This window comes from Lygodium microphyllum, chromosome 27 (assembly GCF_053477565.2).
Source record: "Lygodium microphyllum isolate KBCC chromosome 27, Lygodium_microphyllum_v1.1.10, whole genome shotgun sequence".
NCBI lineage: Eukaryota > Viridiplantae > Streptophyta > Polypodiopsida > Schizaeales > Lygodiaceae > Lygodium > Lygodium microphyllum.
Genome location: NC_141161.1, coordinates 72,286,760 through 72,306,941, shown reverse-complemented (window position 1 = coordinate 72,306,941; position 20,182 = coordinate 72,286,760). Strand labels below are relative to the sequence as shown.

The 20,182-nt window shown below is 38.3% G+C and overlaps 1 protein-coding gene across 1 annotated transcript; it reads left to right on the top strand.

Moving 5' to 3' along the window:
* The first annotated feature begins 2,704 nt into the window (after window positions 1-2,704).
* On the top strand, window positions 2,705-19,723 carry VAMP727 (vesicle-associated membrane protein 727). Its single transcript, XM_087668830.1, has 5 exons — window positions 2,705-3,021; window positions 3,485-3,668; window positions 3,765-3,885; window positions 18,990-19,052; window positions 19,225-19,723. Exons 1-5 carry the CDS (start codon window positions 2,829-2,831, stop codon window positions 19,369-19,371), a joined length of 708 nt encoding a protein of 235 aa, XP_087524956.1. The 5' UTR covers window positions 2,705-2,828; the 3' UTR covers window positions 19,372-19,723.
* Window positions 19,724-20,182: the final 459 nt, after the last annotated feature.

Here is a 20,182-nt window from a genome sequence, read left to right as displayed (position 1 = left end):
ATATATGATTGCCATGTGAGCAAAGCCAAATAAGACTATGTGTACCATGCATTGATACTTAGAGGATTGATAGAATAACATGAATTGACCACATGAATTAAAACCATGACTACTAATTAATCCCATCATATGAACAAAAAGAATGTGATTTATGGAATCCACAGTTAAAGATACTACACGACTTTGTGATTATAGAATCCAAAGATGCAAGCAAGTATTTAGTACCACAAATGCAAAGATCATTGTAGACATGATTTTATGATTTCACAATGTAATTAAGAAATGCAAAAAGTTATAAGTCTAGTGAACAAGATTGTCAATGGATGTTTCACAAGCAATGTCCCTATCCAAAAACTATAACTCTATCTCTAATGTTATGAAATGCATAATTCCCAATGTGATAAAATTCAAACAAGAGCACGTTGCATCCTTTTGCTATCTTGCATCCACAAATTGACAAAAGAATATACATGATCAGTACATGAGCAAATGCAAAGAAGCATATGCACACTGAGAGCATGGCTATATACAAACACACATTGATACCAATAAGATTGATGTATTAACATGGAGTGACCACACAAATTAAGACTATGACTAAGAAATAACCTCATCATGAGAACATAAAATGTGATTAATAAAATCCACCAACAAAGAAACAACATGACTCTATGATTATGGGATCCAAACATGAGAACAACTATTCAATAGAGTGAATGTAATGATTTGTGTAGACATGCATTGAAGAACGCTTCTAGGAGCTCAAAAATAGAACACTCCTTCTTAGGCAATTCTAAGGCACATGCCATATGGAATAATCATATTGAAGACTTCAAACAAAGCCTAGTAAAAAGTTTATTGGATCTATATTTAAGCATCTCCATTTTGAAAGTTATTCTCTCATAAGACCCACAAAGTTTTTATGATGGATTACTAATGTCTTCATATCTAAATGTTTGAAATTCCATATTGTTCTTATTGCAAATTTCATTGGCAAACCATACAACTTAGCAAATAATAAACTAAGTTTATTCAACGTTAGGTGCTTAGAAACTAGGATTTTAATTCATTTAGATGACCAATCCCCTATTTGCTTTATAGAAGATAATCGATACTAACTATAAAGGGTTCCTATGTCCATATTTTTGTGGGCTAAGCATGAACTTGCTTTATATGATTTGGAATGCATGGGCTATAAAGGATCAATCCTCTCCATTTCTATGATGCTTGCACACTTTATTGATAATGTTGTAAATGCAACCACGTCAATGCATTAATTGAATATATCAACATGATTCTAGTATAAGTAGTGAATTAGTGGTCTTCAATCACCTCATCATATAAGTTTTAAGAATTATTATTGAAGTCCATTAATAGATGTACCCATGACCACTCCTTGTTGAATAAGTGATCACTATCTCGGATTTTATCTACATGCAAAATATAAATTTGTGTTTTATAGCACACTTGATCTTGAGTTGCAAACTGGGCCAAGGTTGAGATGTGAAGCGAATTGTTGGCAAAGGTTGAGAAGAACTATAGACAGAGGTCAAGATGCAACTCTAGACACCACAAGTGAATGCAATTTAATACATCACATGCATTAATCACAACATGCAAAACAAAATAAGGAATATTTATTAAGAAATTATTTAACCAATAGTAATCAGGAAAATACAACCAATATTAATCAAAACATTCAAAACAAAACAAGCAATATCAATTAAGAAATAGCTTAACCAATATCAATCAAAACAAAACAACAAGAAATAACCAGAAGATGTAGAACAATAGAACCAACGAATCATAGTCATCGATCATAACACGTTGAGCAAAGAAATTTAGTAAACGATACTATTTTGTAGAAACACGTAATTGGAGGGAGAGAAAATGTTAATAGCATGCACATTAGTACCTGTCGTACACAAGAGCATACATTGCAATTTCAGAATGCATGCAATCCAATTGACATGCAAATGCGGGGAGAGAGAAATTGATAAAACCATATCATTGAAAGGATGTCATAATGATTGACAAACCCCAAACCAATTGTATGAATCTATTTTGCAGATAAAGCAGAAACCAATTGCATGTACTTGTGACAATAATGTTGAAGAGCTAAATTAGACGAAATTGGCCCCAATTTCCAGCTACGATGATGTGGTTGCAACTTTGAAGGGGCAAAACACACAAGGGATGACAAATAACACCAACAAACTTACAAGTAGAACACATTTGCATCGGTATTAACATACCAATGTTGTCATGAAGCTACCCTTTGCCTTATCACCAAGGGTTACCCCTAATTTATGGTGGCAGGATTGCCAAATTAGGGATCACACGATCTATGCCCTATCGATCAGCACAATCGAGGGACATATTCCAATGGTGGTGATTGTTGATCTGTGAGGTTTATGGGATCTAATGCCAGCTAGACCTATGACCTTGCAATGTCCTTGACAACCTCACCACACTGGCGCCCTTGAGCACGAGCCAAGAGCATTTAGTATTCACAAAGAACAAATGTTTAATATAAAATAACTTACAACACTTTAAAAAAACTATTAAAATTTGAAAAACAAGGTTTAAAACTTAAAAATGTGCAAACATTGTAGTTATAAAAGGACAAATACATGTTATTTGATTGAAAAATTTCTCCAAAATTTTGGGAGTATAATCTATTTTCGGATGTACAAAGTCGTAATAACCAGAGGCCTTTGTCAAGCAATCGAAGAGCAAATGCGACAAATTTTTTGTATCACGCACAACACCGTAGCCTATACCCTCACAGAGAGCGAGCAAGCGAGCGAGCGAGAGAGGGAGAGAGAATGGGTACGAACTCTCTCATATACAGCTTTGTTGCCAAGGGATCTGTCGTTTTGGCTGAGCACACTGCGTTCTCGGGCAACTTCAACACCATCGCTGTCCAATGCCTGCAGAAACTGCCTGCTAATAGGTCCAAGCTTACCTATGCTTGTGATGGCCACACCTTCAATTTCCTCATCGATGAAGATGGATTCAGTAAGTGTTGATTCAACGTTCCTTTCTCTGATCGATGCCTGTTTCTGTGACGCTTCTGTTACACTTTGGCATGCATCCAAGTTGCCGTTCAGGATTGCACGCCCGAGTAGTTTTGTCTGCATATGGATGCACATGTCTATCATTGAGGTGAAATTGTCCCGCTTTCAATTCTTTTAACCCATCCCCCTCTGACAGAAATGGTTGCTTAACACCATAGGCACAATCTGGACACTGGCCGCCTGTTTTTTCATTCTATGAACACACATGTAGATTGGTGAAACATTGGATGTGATGCGATAATTTCATGAATGCCTGTTTTTGCATGGAGATCTTGTAGTCTTAGTTTTCTCATTTAATGATAACCAGAATAGACAGTGGATAATGACTAAAAGTAGAGAAGAAAAACCAAGGCATTCAGAAAGTCTGCTTCTCGGACTTGATGTTAGATTGAATTATTTTGCAGTATACTTAGCTGTTGCCAATGAAGCTTTTGGAAGGCAAGCACCATTTGCTTTTTTAGAACGGGTAAAAGAAGATTTTAAACAACGATATGGAGGAGAGAGACCAAAGGCTTCTTACAGTCTCGACTTGGATTATGGAGATGATGACACTTTCAGCATTGCCTACAGCCTCGATAAAGAATTTGGGTGAGTTACTTGATGAATGCAAATGTTGACCTGTTCTGTGCTTGAAAGTACGAGCATTTCTTATTCCATTTATGTTTTCCTGTCTATTTTGTACAGGCCAAAACTCAAGGAGCACATGCAATATTGCATAGAACATCCAGAAGAAATGAACAGGATTGCAAAGATCAAGGCACAGGTTTCAGATGTGAAGGGTGTCATGATTGATAATATTGAGAAGGTATGGTTTGATTCTAGTAGGCTTCAGCTGTGCATATGTGATGTCAAGATCAGGGCATGGTTGTTTGTTAACTCAATGTCTGATTGTTTTTATTGTTTAGAGCGATTTCCACTAGTTTATCTTTCGAAAAATCTCCAATTGTGGTCAATCACAGTCAAAAGTCCAGCTAGCCTGATAGCCAAATCAGGAAGAACCTTAATTGGCATGGCTAAGATTGTTATGACATAACAGAAGTTATGCAGTTGGTCTTCATTAGGAGCTAGCACTCACATACATAGATATAAGCTTCTATCCTTGTATGCATCTTTTCGGATCTATCTTTGATGTATAGTTGAAATCCTTTAGGATAGTGCTCTACTAGGATTATAGAGGTCATAACCTAAATGTTTGTCTTTGCCTCTTGAAAATCTGATGCCATTTACCATGGTTTCTTAATTCAAGAAATATGTGATCCCTAATATTCAAGGTAATGGTTGTTCTTGGCTATCTATGATATGACCTGAAATCTTGTCTTGGGTTTTCAAAAAATTGAATGCCATTTTCTATCATTTTTTCATTAAGGAAGAATGTAGATTGCAGTATGTTAGGGTTGGAAGAAAGAAATTTGTAGGAGTAGCATGTGAAAGCACAATATTGTAATATTTTAAGATCCGATGCAGTAGACAATTCAGATCTATTCAAAAAAAGATTTTAGTCGTGTCTATAAGGCAAATCATTCAAGTTGCATTTTCCTTCTTGAAGTTTTTGCTATAAGTTCTATTCTGATGCTCTAATTTCAAGATTCATGCAATGGAAACAACATAGTGTTGCAATGGTTTAGCTGATAGCTTGAAGATCTCAATCTATTCAAGCATTCTTAATGTTGTGGGTTCAAAGCAATTTGGTTTAAGTTGAAATCTCACATCTGTGATTGCTAGTAGTTTCAAGGGTTCATTTTGGGAGTTTCAAGATGTAGCCCTAATTTCAAGTCTTCAAGTTTCTTCTTCAAAATTGCAATGTTAGTAGAAGAAGATACAAGAGCAGCAAAAGAGGGCGAGGAAATTGGAGATAATGAGAGAAAGGCGATCTTTTTCTAGAAAGACATTATGATTCATTTCTATAAAGGAGGGTATTAGGTTATTCCTTCTTTAAAATGTTTTGCATTCAGGCTATTTTAGAGCACATAGAGATTCAAGCAGTTTCGGGGTAGACATACATTCAGGTAGATTCTTGCAGCTCATGTGGATTTCTGCAACTCAAGTAGTTTCTTGTAATTTATGTAGATTCGTGTCATTTAAGTAGTTTTATGTAATTCAGATGTTTAGGAGATGGTGGAAAAGAATAGGAAGAAGACTTGCCAGACAAGTGCTATCAACAAAAAGGGAGATCAAAAGCAACTTCAAGAAAATGTAATAATGAGAAATGGATTGGTAGAAAATACTTCTTGGGCTAAGATGATGAATAGGAAGATATAGAAAAAGGTGAGATAAACAATAAGGAGAGGATGATTTTACTTTACGAAAATCAATCTTGAGGAAATAATTTAAAGTGCAAAAGTGTCAAGGATTTGCAGAGATGAGAGGAATAACTTGAATTGCAATAGTTTTAGGTATAACGTGAAGTGCAAAAGTGTTAATAGCTATAGAAATGGTAGGAGTAACTTGAATTGTTAAAGGTCTATTAGAGATAGCTTGATAAGACAGAGAAATCTGATCAATAAAGGAGTTTTTAGACAATACTTGGAAAAGAGTAATTTAGGTATCTTGAACTACGGAAATTATAGGAATAACTTGAATATCACAAGTTGAAAACCGACTACTTCATCATCTTAAAAGTTAGGAGGTTGACTTAAAGAAAAGTAGGTCATTTGCAAATTGTAGGCATGTTTCATTATGGGTAAATAAAAAAAGAAGCAAAAGAGATACAAAGTTTGCTTTGAGCATGGATATACCTCAAGAAGGTGTCTATATATTTATGAGTCTTGTAAAAGAGAAAAATCTTGCAAGTATTTTTGCATGGTTGATTTATGTATGCAGTTCAATGGTATTTGCAAAAAGCTTTCTTCAATAATAAAGAAAGGTGCATGTTCAAAGATGGATAAAGCATGGGAAAAGTAGAGTTATTTTGAGAATGTACTTGATGATACTTATGAGTGGCATGTTGACCATGAAGGCCATAAAGTTAAATCTTGCTTGAGTTTGAAGTCTGTTCGGAAGTTGCTTAGAGTAGTTGAGATGATGAAGGAGAAATATGAAGATGTTTTGGTCTCAAATTTGGATTTAATTTCAAGTGAAGATGATGATTGCTATCCTTTACTTGTGGTTTTGCTAAAGATTGAGGCGGAGGGAGTGAGGAGGACAAGAGCCAAAGCAGCTAAGTATCCTGGAGTGTTCCAACCCCAAGAAAGAAGCTTACCAATGGGAGGGTGGAGTATCATATATCTTGCATGGATAGCTTGATTGAAGGCATTTTTCATATTTTGGTCTCTTACAAACTGTCATAATCAATCTCCAATCAGTTTTGCTACTGAAGGAAGAAGTAATGAAGTTATCATTAAAAAGATTGATAAGTTTGGCGATCAAGAAGATCAGTTTTGTATTCAAGAAGATGATGTTGTCATGGATGAAAAGGAGTCACCTACTGATTGTAGCTCATCACCATCTAGTCCTAGGCGGCTTATTTCTAGCTATTGCTTTGGTGTTTGAAGGTCCCCATTTGCTTTGTCATCATTGCACTTGATCAACCTACATTTTCAGTACATGGTGCCAGGTGGTAGGCTGCTGCCGTCTCTCTCACCAAGCAACAATTGCAGTATTTGCATTTTTGTGCAGTAGGTTGCCTACATTAACACACACCTCTCTTGTTGTCTTGGTGGTTCTTTGCCTCAGGTGATTAATTTTCAGCATTCTTTGGTAGTACATTGTTGCGTTTACCAAATTTCAGCCTTCAATTGTTATGTTTTGGTGACCAGTCTGCTGCCCTTGATTATTTAGCACTTCCTCATCTTTGATGAGTGGTTATAGCACTTGGCATCCATCTTCGGTGGACGCCATGTCACTCTTTGGCACTCATTGCTTTGCCCTTGACCATTTTGTACACTTACATTCATTTACTCGATTGATTCATTCACTTTAGAGTTCCCTTATCTCTCTATCTATGTTTGTGTTTTTGCATTTTGCGTTTTGTATTTTGCATTTAGGGTATGAGTTTTGCACATCATTGTTTGAGTCCTTGTGTTTCTGTCATGGCTGTACATTGTGTGTTTCCTCAGTACTCGGCCTTTCTAGACGAAAGGTCAAGTGTAGGCTACTTCTTGTTGCTCCAAGAAATCACACCCATACCTAGAAGGAAACAATAGCTTGTCATTTATTGTCTGTGATCAACATCACTTATAAAAGTTGCAAGCAAACCAATTGGAAAGCACAAATCAATGATCCAATTAACTATCTATAGTGGGAAGCATCTACTCTTGGTGAATCCCATATGAGTTGTAGCCTTCCAATTTGGATCCATGGGAGTAGTAACGATTCAATACTCCTACGTCTCAAAGGCGGCCAAGAGCTCTTATACATACTGTTGCTGTGGGAGAGAGATCTTCCTCTCAATTTGCCATATCTCATGACCTATGAAGAAGTGAAGAAACTTCATATTTGTTATCTCAAACTTCGCATGGAGTGCTTCTTTAGTTTGCACGACCATCTAGGCATGGTCACTTGTGAGAATGAGATGTCTACACAAAGCACAAACACTGCATATCCACAATCAACACAAAGTAAAGACTCCTCTTAAGGGACTGTGTTTGCATAGGTCCACACAAATCTATAGAAACAAGATCCAAGGGCTCCTTTGCTTGCCTTGAAGTCTTGCTAGGACTTGCATCTCTATGTTGTTTGCCTTGGATGCAAGATGCACACGTCGGATGGCTCACTCCAACATCTGGCAATAATGCACAAGCTACCTTCCGAAGGTACTTGTAGTTGAGGTGGCCAAACCGAGTATGCCACAACTCGGTTTGAGACTGTGAACAGAGAAGAAGAGGAAAAAAAGGGTTGAAGAGCTCCGCATCTCGTGGACACCATTCTCCTCATGTGGCTAGCAAAGTACCTATTTAGTCTTTCCATCAAGAAGTGGAAGGAACCCTTATCGAACTCAACTGTGAGGCCAAGTCCACAAATCTTTCTCAATGAAAGTAGATGATAGCCCAAGCTTGGAACATAAAGAACCTTTGAACCGTGTTTGCCACCATGCTCATTTGAAATAAGTTGCATATTACCTTCGCCTTGTATCGGAATTGGAGGATTTTCATCGATTAGAATGTGCCTATGCATCAAATGCATACAGGCAATACCATTTTGAGAAGGGGTTATGTAGTGGAAAGTGCTACCATCCACAAACCACTCTCGAGATTGTGGAGCCATGAACATTGCATCGGGCAACTCCTATGTAGAAGGCTCAATCACCTCTAGATGTAGAAAGGTGACTGATGAAGGAGCCGCCATCATTCTTGAGTCTTTTGTAGTTTTCTCCTCCTCCTCCTCCTTGGTGTCCTTTTTATCCTTATCAAGGTAATCTTTCTTCTAGTCACGTGGCTTACCACGGATGTGGTAAGTGGACTTATCCTTCTTGTTCTTGTCATCCTTCTTTTGCTTTTGTTCCCCTTCTTTTGGGAAGTTGGACTTGTAAGAGCCTCAGATTTTTAATAATTTGTACCCTTTAATTTCTTCTCTTGGTCTAAGATCATAGGAACCATCTTCTCCCACTTAAGGGTCTCAATCCATCTTGAAGCAATCAAGGTAGAATAGAATGCATTGAATCGAGGGGACATCTATGACTACAAATTAATTGCCATGTCTTTGGAGGTAATCATTGTGCTTGCATTTTGAACTTGCATATGTAATTGTTGAAGCTTGTTCAAATGCTCGTACTTGCTTGGGTTCAAAGTATGCATTTGCATCTCCAAAGAGATCCTCTTCATGATAGTCATTCTATTATAGAGCTGATCTAACTCCAGCCATATCTCACGAGCATTGATTAGATGCTCAATGTGAGCAATCATGCTGCATGGTTGGTGTGTATGCGAGAAATAAGAACGAGTGAATGCAGGCATTCAGCTTGTCCCAACGGACTTGTATTTTCGCCAACACTGCTTTCTTTGTCAAAGAAAGTTTGGAAGGATCATTGGTGGCTAGATGGTCAATTACATCGGTCACAAGCTCTGCCAAATCATAAGACTTGAAGATAGCAAGCATCATCACCCATCAAATGCGGTAGTTCTCTCCATCTAGATTTTGATCTTGTGGAAGAACCGGTAGCATTGGGACCTTTCGGTCCATGATAGCCTAAAACTCCATGCGATTTTGGAAGAAATGGTCACCTAAATAACCTGCACAAAAAATGGGTAGCCCCCTTTCACTTTGAAAGGTAGGTGGCTAGGGCTTCCTCCGCTTGTCTCAAATCTGCTTTAACCACTATTAAAATCTGAAATCTGTTGTGAAAGGCTGAAAATACAGCCGTTCCTCCTCCTTGAACAGTAGATCTTGCACAAAACAACAAATTAACTTCCTTTCTTATGCATATGCACTTACTTCAGCCTTGTGTCGATGTGCAGCTCTCTTGCTCACCCTCGAATGTTGAAAACACAACCTTGGTCTTGCTAAAACCTGCTCTTCAGTTCTGCCCATGATCAATCAGCCTTTCAATGCCGCAGCTATATCATATATACAAGGGTTGTATGAGTATAACCAGCCTGGAGATCTCTCTTAACCTGCATACAAATTGAAGTAATTGTGATTGGGGGGTAGGCTAACCTAAATAGGCTGGAAATATTACAATAATCTGATTAGATCAGGCAGTTAAAACTGGCCCATTGCAAAAAATAATAAAATAATAATAAAACTGTTGCGGAAAATGCTGCTTGCCTTGTGGCAAATGTACCTGATGATCTACTTGCCTTGATGTGCCTACCCTATTAGGTGTAAAGGCCCTTTTCACTTTCCTGTGTATATATTACTTCACACATGTGAACTCACCCTAGCGGGTGTAAGTGTATCGTACCCTAAGTATAAATACATTATTTTATTCTTTGTGTATCACACTGGTACGCATCTATCCGTTGACTCACTCACTCTCTCACTGTTCAGCACTATTGAGCACCTCGATTAATGTGCCTGCCCTTTCTCTACTTCCGCTACTTCTCAACAAATTGGTATTAGAGCATGGTTCATGCAAGCGGCTGCAACACCGACAGTGATAGACAATAGTCGTGTGCTATAGTCAATAGTCACAGTCGGTGCACAAGCACTACTGTGCTCAGAAACAATCATCACGCCAGGTAGCAGAGTTGTCACGTTAGGTAGCAGAGACAATAGTACTATTGAGTAGAGTGCGATAGCAACAACATTGATAACACTTGCTGCAGGTGTAATAGATAGGCGGGCTGCAAGGAGTGAGACGGATTGCTCGATAGGACTAGCGCGCGATGGGATTTGCACGAAATCAGATGGGAAACGTGTAATAGGCCAACGGGGCTAGGCGGCAGTCGGAACAGATAGTTTATGCTCTTTTTTTTTCTCTTTAAAATCTGAAATTTTTAGTTTCCTTTCCCTTCTCTACTGGGTGTTTACGCGTACATGCACAAAATACAAATCTGTGCAAATCTGTTTCTCGAAATTTGGGGCTTTTCCCGGATTTGGTGCCAGACACATGTTTCAGTGATTTCTGATTCATAAATTGCAGACATTGAGTGCATGGGTCTCAAAATTTTTGGGGATTTTCAGATGCAAGTGAAATTTTTTGCTTGGTCGCCAATTCCTTGGAAATTTGTGCACTCTTGGACCCCGAAATTTGGGGCTTTTGCAGAATTCCTGAAATTTCTGCAATATTTGCCCGTACTTGATACTCGGGAAAATGTATTGATGCAATTGGAGCAAATTCATTGCAAAAATTTTAGGGCTTTTCACATTGGTGATATATTTTGAGTCGATTTAATATTGGACAGTGAAATTTGCAGCAAATTCACTGCTGAGTGGGAGTCTTTTGAGCTTTGGATGCTTCAAATGTTTAAAAAGGGCAGCTTCTCTTGGTACATGTATTGCTGAATACTCACTATGCAGTGAAACAGTGGTAAATACAACATTTGGGTCATTGCTTTTGGGTATTTTGGTGATGTATTACTGAAGTGGGAGGTGTCTAAAGTGCAAATGTATCAGTTTTGATTCATGCATATGTTGTAATCAGTACTTGAGACTGAAATTGCAGCTCAACATATGCTTCTTGGACACCTTGGAAGTACAAGAGTGTGTGCTTGCTGTTACAATCATCAACCTTGCTATTGGCTGAAAGTACTCAGCTCTTTATTATAGTTGTGTATTATTGAAGATTGTTGACACCGCATCTACATTTGACACAAAGAATCTCTTTGAGATTCGTAAATTTGATGGCAATGGTTTTGATCTTTGGAAAGATCGTATGCAGGGTATACTCTTTCTAAAGGATTGTGGTGATGCTTTAGCAGAACATAAGCTTGTTGCTTTGTTAGATGAGGATTGGGCTAAAATGAATAAAAAGGCCATTACTTACATTAAGATGGTTGTCACAGATAATATCTTGGTTGATATAAAGGGGCTTGATACTGCCTATGTAGTTTGGGAGAAACTCAAGTTTACTTATGAGAATACAACTCCTGTCAATCAGGTATATCTCATGCGGAAGTTGGTCAACTTGAAGCTTGATGAGTCGAAGCCTACCTCAAAGTATTTGAATGTTTTCATTGGTATTTTGAGTCAGTTATTACAGGATGCAAGTTTGCCAGCTTTTGATCCTAAATTGAGGGCTATCTTCTTGCTCATGACCTTGTCCGACTCATGGGAAGCATTGGTTGTGTCATTGATCAATAAACTCGACTTGACATTTGATGGTGTGCGTGGTTCTATTCTTAATGAAGAGATTAGACGCAAGGCAAGTGGGAAAACAGTGGATCAACCTACAATATAAGAGGAAGAATTGAAAAAAGATCTAATGTTGCAAATAAAAACATAAATCACACCAAAAGCAAGGAAAAACAGCAAGATGTAATTTGTTATCAATGTGGTCGCAAAGAGCATAAAAAGCCCGATTGTAGGTACTTTAAAAGGAAACAAGAACGCAAGAAGTAGGGTAATGTAAAAGGCAAAAAGAATGACAAGGATGACATCTCTACCCCTAAAGAGGTAGAAAAAGAAAATGTGGTATCTAGTGTTGTTATTGAGAAAATAAAAGAGGATAAAGACGTTGATTTGCTAGTTGCATTTTCAGATCCACTTGCTATGACAATGGAGGACATGTATATTACTAAAAGGGATGTGATAGATGCTTTGTTGTTAGCTCATGATGGTTTGTCACAATCGTGGATTGTTGACAGTGGTGCTTCATTTCATGTAACTCCATCTTTGGAGTATTTTTCTTCTTATACAGAAGGTAATCTTGGAAAAGTCTATCTTGGCAACACCATATATGTGATATTGAAGGAATGGGCACCATACACCTGGCTTTAGAAAATGGTCAGGAATTGATTCTTCATGATGTTAGTTATGCACCTGGCATTAAGAAAATGTTGCTTTCTGTTAGGCAGCTAGACAACAAAGGTTACTTTACTACTTTTGGTGGTGGAATGTGGAAAATATAGCAAGGGTCTATGCTAGTCATTAGAGGTGGTAAAAAGGAGACTCTATATTATCTCTACTGCAAGGCTCTTCTTGGAAAGTTTGTTGTAGTTGCTGAAGTACAGTTACACATGGAGTTATGGCACAAGCGTCTTGGACACATGAGCCAAAAGGGTTTGCAGGCACTTTTTTCACTTGGAAGAGTTGATGTGAAAAACTCAAAGCTTGACTTTTGTGATGATTGTGTTCTTGGTAAACATGTAAAGAGTCCATACTTTCATGGAGCTTGTAGGAAGGCATGTATTTTGGATTTAGTCATTTGATGTATGCATCATGCCAATAAAAACTCATAGTGATTTTCGTTATTTTGTGTCTTTTATTGATGACCATTCTAGGAAGCTATGGGTTTACTTGCTTAAGCAGAAAAGTGAGGCATTGGATGCTTTTAAAAAGTTTTATGCATTGGTTAGTACTCAAAAGGGCTTAAAGTTAAAATGCATAAGAACAGATAATGGGGGAGAGTATGTATCTAAAGAATTCAATAAGTTTTGTGAATTTGGTTACATTGCCCAAGGATAGGAAAGCCATTCTTAACAAATGGGTATATAAAATCAAATGTGTGGATGGTAAACCCAAATACAAAGCGAGACTTGTGGCTAAGGGCTATACACAAAATGAGGGCATTGATTTTCAAGAAGTGTTTTCTCTTGTTGTAAAAATGACCACTCATCTATGGATCTTGAACTTGATTAGATGGATGTTAGAACTGTATTCCTGCATGGTGATCTGGAAGAAGAGTTGTATATGAAATAACCCGAAGGTTTTGTTATATAAGGAAAGGAGCATTTGGTATGTAAGCTTAAGAGAAGCTTATATGGTTTGAAACAGGCTCCTAGACAATGGTATAAAAAGTTTGATGCCTTCATACTTTCACATAGATTTAAAAGGAGTAGTGCAAATCATTGCTTATAGATTAAGAAGGCTTATTATACTTGTACTTTATGTGAATGATATGCTTATTGCTAGTAAGCATAAAAGCCAGATTAATGCATTGAAAAGATAGCTGAATTCATCCTTTTCCATGAAGGATTTGGGTGCAACTGAACATATTTTGGGCATGCATGCAGCAGCTCTTGTTTCTCTCACAAGAAAAGTACATTAGCAAAGTACTTGATTGATTTTCTATAGCTGATACTAAGCCTCTTGGTATAGCTTTTCCACCTTATCTTAAGCTTAGCAAGGCAGATTGCCCAAAAGATGATAAGGCAACTAGCTCTATGAAGGGTGTTCCTTATGCTTTAGCTTGTGGTTCACTCATGTATGCTATGGTTGCTACTAGACTTGACATTGCTTATGCAGTGGGAGTTGTAAGTTTATGTCAAATCCTGGCAAAGCACATTGGGAAGCAGTGAATGTATCTTATGATACCTTAAGGGCACACAAAGAAAATGTATTTGCTATGGCAAGGATACGTTAAATTTGTAGGGGTATTGTGATGTAGATATGGTAGGTGACTTGGATACTCACAAGTCTACTAGCGGGTACATCTTTACCTTGACTGGTGGGGCGGTTTCTTGGTGTTCTAGATTGCAAAAAATAGTAGCACTCTCTACCATTGAGGTTGAATATATTTCAGCCAGTGAAGCTTCAAAAGAAGCAGTTTGGCTTTGTCGTTTGGTCAAGGATTTTTTGGCTGCCCACCAAAACACCTGTACTTGGATGTGATAGCCAGACTACTGTATGCTTGGCTAAGAATGCCATGTTTCATGCATATACCAAACATATTGATGTTTGGTATCATTTTATTAGACAGGTTTTGGATAATGGTCTAGTCACCCCGACTAAGATCAAATCATAGGATAACCCTGTAGATATTCTCTCTAAAAGTCTTGCAAAAGCTCAACATGAGCATTGTATAAGACTTGTGGGAGCTGGTTAAAGGTTCGCTTAGGACCTTTAAGTGGGAGGTTGTTGGGTGTAAAGGCCCTTTATGCTCTCCCGTGTATCTTCCATGTATATATTACTTCACACACGTGAACTCACCCTAGCGGGTATAAGTGTACCGTACCCTAAGTATAAATACATTCTTTTATTCTTTGTGTGTACCACACTGGTATACATCTATTCGTCGACTCTCTCACTCTCTCACTGTTCAACACTATTGAGCACATCGATTATTGTGCATGTCCTCTCTCTGCTTTCGCTAGCTCTCAACATGTCCAAATCGCTGGTCTAGACTTGGTGATTGTACAAAATTGTTGTTCGACTTGCTCTTTGTGCACAAGCTGTCCTAATCTGCCTTGTATATGCCTATACTTGTCTTCGAGGTGACCAAAGTTCTAACATAGTTGCCATAAAAAAATGCTGATCTCCTCGTATTGGCTAGTATGAATGCAAGCCAAACCATTGAAAATGAAATGCACAAGTTGGAAACTAACCAACCAGTGTGAACACACGTAAAACCATTTGGTGAAAAAATGCATGCTCTAAACAAAGCTGTCTTCTTCGTAAAAAAATATGGACTTAGATTGAGGTTCATAGGCAAGAGATGATTGAGCCAGACACACATGATTGGTAATAGTGGTAAGAGTTATCCTAGGAGCATTGATGAATATCATTTTGCATTGAAAACCATACACCACTCTCATTACTAATTTTTTTAAAATATAAAATTTGATGAGAAGAAAGGTTACTAATTGAGGAGATAGAAAATATTCAAGTAAATCTTTTCTGGATAGATGCTTAAGGACCTTGTATCCTTGTTGATCAACTCCAATATAAGTGCGGAGAAGAATGTGAGAATGATAATACTTTGAACTTAACCAACTTGATCAATTATCACCATGAAAATTGATTGAGAGAGAGAGAGAGAGAGAGAGAGAGAGAGAGAGAGAGAGAGAGAGAGAGAGAGAGAGAGAGAGAGAAGTAGACACTGTGTTGAGAGGGGAACTAGCCCCTCCTTCTTTTCACGAATTGAAACAAAACCATGGGTACTACATGCTTGAACCATATACAAAAGGACTAATTTGCTACAATTCTAAAAATTAAGATTTTGAAACCCTAATTTTTGCAAACTGCGGGTGGCAAGTTAATTTTCTTCTTTAGTGCTTTGGATTAGATCAAGCTAAGTAGAAAGTGTTTCTTGGATGAGAGATAGATAAGAGAGTACAAAGCGTGTAGCTAAAATTTTAGCATGAGAGCTTATTTCAAATGGAGAGAGCAACCTCCAATATATAGGTGTGAGGCTTGGGTGCTCAAAAGTGAAAAGTAAAAGCTACAAATGACAAGTGTAGGGACACTTGTCTCTTTAGAATGACACATGTTCTTTTTTAGATGTCACATGTCACTTTTCTAAAGAAAGAATCTTTCAAACCTTATACTATAAAATTCTCTCAAATGGTTAAGAATTTGAGATAGCTGTTGAAGGCAAAATTGTTCCTTGCGAATTTCCAGAGCCTTTGACGTGAACAAAATTTCCATTTGAGCAACTTTCAAAAATAGTAACCTCCTAAAGTTTAGAAGCTGCTAAATTTAGCTTCTAGAGAGTTTCATTATACATGTTTGCTGGTTTATAGTTTGTTCCTTCGATCATGAGTATATGGTTTTACTTTCTGTAACCACTCATTATATAGGCTTCAGACAATGTGATTATCTGAGCGTAAAAGTGTTAGTCACTTGAGCTTTTTGGTCAATCTGACCGTTTGACTAAACTTTTAATTTCTCTTGGGCATCTCGTCAATGACGATCCAAGTGTTATTATAAGGTGTTCTGGTCATTGGCCACCCTTAAATAGAAAGGTGAACATTTAATAATATATTGAAACATTTAAAATAATACAAATCGCCTTTCAAAGTACATGAGCATCAAATTAATTTGGAATCATTGAGCCAATATGTCTTGGTAACAATTGATATACAAAAGTTTTGTTACACCAATCAACCATAGGACTTTCCAAGCATCCAAGGACTTTGTTAACCTTGTTTACATCAACTCAAGACTTTCTAGAAGCCCATCTAAAGGGTAGAAAACACAGCCAGCTCTAAGCCCAAATTCATGGAGCAAACTTCTACGTAAACCTTCCTTGCATGATTTCCATGGAATCCTAGATTGTTCCTCTCACAAACAGGAATTTTTTGCTTTAAAAGATCACTTTTTTCGCTCTAGAATTGTATAGAAAGTGCAAGGCAAATTTTGCAGCAAAGAAGAGAATAACGACGTCTTCAAACTTTTGTTGCTCAAATGAGAGAGACAAATAACCCAAATAGCCAAGGTCAACTTTTTTAATGAGTAACCAATTGCTCTTTAGTTGAAATTCGAATTTGCTTTAAGGGCTAATTAATCCTTGGTCGATTAATGGTAAGTAAGCTACTCATTGGAGCAAACTTGAATGGTGTTTCTTTTGCCCTGTCCTTGTACTACATAGCCCATAGACTTGTCCATTGCATACCTAGTGTTAAATCCTTCATTGTCATTGCAATGATCTCCATGCTTAGAGCTAGGGTGCACTAGAGTTAGAGTTTATAAAAAATGTTAGATGAATTTTAATTTAATCATAATGTTTACTTTCACTTTGGTGACGGCCATTTTTCAGCTTGTACATCATGTTTGCTGTCCAAAGTCATCGAGGACATCCTATTGAGCAAGAGGATTGTCTTTTGCTTTCTCCACTACTGCCCACATCATCATCAGCTTTGATGGATTGTTGCTACCATTTTCTCGGATTCGTCACGAGTACGACACGCTCTCAGAGTTGCTTGTGCTTTGACACTAGTCTTAGCCCATCTTTGCCTCCGTCTCTAAGCCACGAAGGTTTGAAGCTTCATTGTATTATGTATGTGTTGAGCCACTAAAATTAAGGCATGCATTAACCTTTAATTTACATGCATTAATGCCTATCTTATTCTTCTTAAAACAGCCCCAAAAAGCATTAAAAATCAATTACCAAAATTAGGTTTTATTTTTAAAGAATAGGAAAAGCCCCAATAATCCTCTGTAAAAGTGCATATTGTGGCATCCCACTTCTATCCTGGATCATTTGACACTCCTCTCTCTTCTAGTCATCAGTGTTACCAGCCAGCCATCATCCACCAACCTCTTGTCACTGCCTACACCCCTTCTGGGAACTGTTGCCCTACTATATCAGCCACGGGCATCAACCTAGGTGTGCTGCTGCCTTGTCCAGGAGGTCATTGGCAGCTGCCAGGAGGGTTTGCCCAACTGCTGCTGGCTGCATTTTGCCGTTGCCAGTCTGCTGCTCTGACCAGTACTCCAGAGGTTCTCCTAGCCTCTAGTGCAGTTGCTCAGTCACTAGCCATCTTTTGCCAGCTGCTGGCACCTCTCCACCACTTTTGCAGGCTGCTTTTTCCTGCTCCCACAGCCTGCATTTTCATCTGTTTGTGGTCAGCTCGCTGTCATCATGATCTCAGCATGACCTACTGCTTGTTTTGTTCCCATCTCAGCCAATGTACCTACGTTTTTACTGCCCGGGGTCTCCTAAGACATCTTACTGCTTGGAGGAATGTTTTTCGCTTCCTCCACTGCTGCCCACGTCATCATCATCACTGCAGGACTGCTATTGCTGCGCATTGGGATCCGCCACAAGTACATCATGCTCTCAGCATCTTTGACAATGGTCCAGTTACGAGCACCTGGCTCTCATACCAACTAAAGAAATCGTAGGCAACCAAAAGAGAAACACAAGAGGTACAACACCACAAGGAACACAATCCGAAGAATGCTTGATAAGAATTTGTAAATATAAAGATGAAATGATACAATCAGGGGCCTCAAAGCAGAGATGACTCAGCCTCCATTGCCGAAGCTGTCCCCCTTAGAGTCCATTCCTCAGCATAGATAGCACTTTGGCTTTATATATTCTTATATCTTAGCCTGCTATCTCCTAGATTCTCAGATTTCCTTGTGCATTGTACCTTTCCTTCATCGCTTGGATGTGTTGGTGCACCCAGGCTTTAGAGGTTCATACGTTGTACTTATGCAGATCAATATTTCAGCATGTTCTCTCTTATTTCTTCCTTTGTGAGTCTGAATTTGCTGTTTTCTGCGGATGTTTAGCGGTGTTAATATGCCTCACTGTCAAGTGCTGTGATGTCTTCTCAATGCACACTACACAATCCTGGCATTAGCCATGGAAGTTTTTGTCATCTTAGCATCAGACTGAGCTGAAGTGACTGTTGATGGTTAAGCCTTCCCTACCTGCAACCACCCAAGGCACCCTGCCCCCGGTGGCCACAGAAAGTCTCCCATCTCTCACCAATTTCCCCCCTTCTTCTGCTTCTATTTTAAGATACATGCACTGTAATACCTATATGAAGGTGTTTGATGTCCTTGTTGTGATTTCTAGTACATACAGAAACTCGGGTTTCTGCTGCTGTGTGTTAGTTATGCACATAAAGCAGAGGCTGTTGTCTAGTTTTATCTGTGCTTCAAATCTCAGGCTCTGCTTCTAAAAAATGATTTTCCTGTCAGATTTTGGATCGAGGCGAAAAGATAGAGCTTTTGATTGACAAAACTGAGAACCTTCGCTTTCAGGTTGGTCAAGTAATTCTTATAAATGTGTTCCATATTTGTGTGCCTGTTTTTGCATGGTAATCAGTCATTGACCTGATACATGCATGTAATTGAAACTGGGATAGTGCAATATCCGCTTCTTGTTTGTCTTACTCTACTTTATGTTCAATAATCACAATGTCTGTCTGAGCAGGCTGATAGCTTTCAGCGTCATGGCAGACAGTTGCGAAGAAAGATGTGGCTGCAGGGCCTCAAAATAAAGCTCGCAGTGTTTGGTATCACTTTTCTATTCATCCTGATAGTGTGGCTTTCCATTTGCCACGGCTTCAGATGTAAATGAGTCTTAAGCCAAAACAAAAGTTCACATTAAAGATATGTACATTATCTTGCAGAATCAACAATATATCCTGAATCATTTCACTTGTACATTGGAAAAAACAAACAGTCAGGACATAGAAGTCTACAAATACCACTTTGACAGAATATCCTATGAGCTTCTGAAAGCCTGCAGCTTTTCTATCGCCTCTTCTTCTTGTGGCTATTATCTATCACCTGTTTATCTGGCATGGTACTTACTGTTGTTGGGTAACGTGGATTCATAATAATGAAGTCACAGATGCAAGATGAAGTTTCACCCAGATAGCAGTCTTTATGTTAGTAATGGTCTTTTGATTTCTGAAATACGAATGCATAGAGTTGATGGTACCAGAGAGTGTTCACAAGTTTCGGAACTCATATTTTGTGTGGCTCATTTTTATTACATGTAGTGGGTTGGTTACATTGATTGCTCGATGTACACATTAGAGACTGGAGATCTTTTTAAGCAGCATATCTACATGTAGGACCAGACTCTCTATTCAACTGTTGCTGTAATTCATGCTGTCAAGGTCAGTAGCGATCTTATCTTCTGCTTCTTTTCAAAGTGCCTGCAGGCTACACTTCCAACATTGTAGTCTGCTCCTGAAGCAGCTTGACCTGTTTCAGCTGAGCATCCTGATGTACAACAAAACCTTTAATTTCATCACTCACACGGTTCAACTGCATATCAGCATTCGTATTAGCAAAAAAATAAGGTTTGTAATGCATTGACTGCAGTTTCCAGGCCACTGGGGAAGAGCACACCCTTCTGGAAATCACTTTTCCAATTTTGC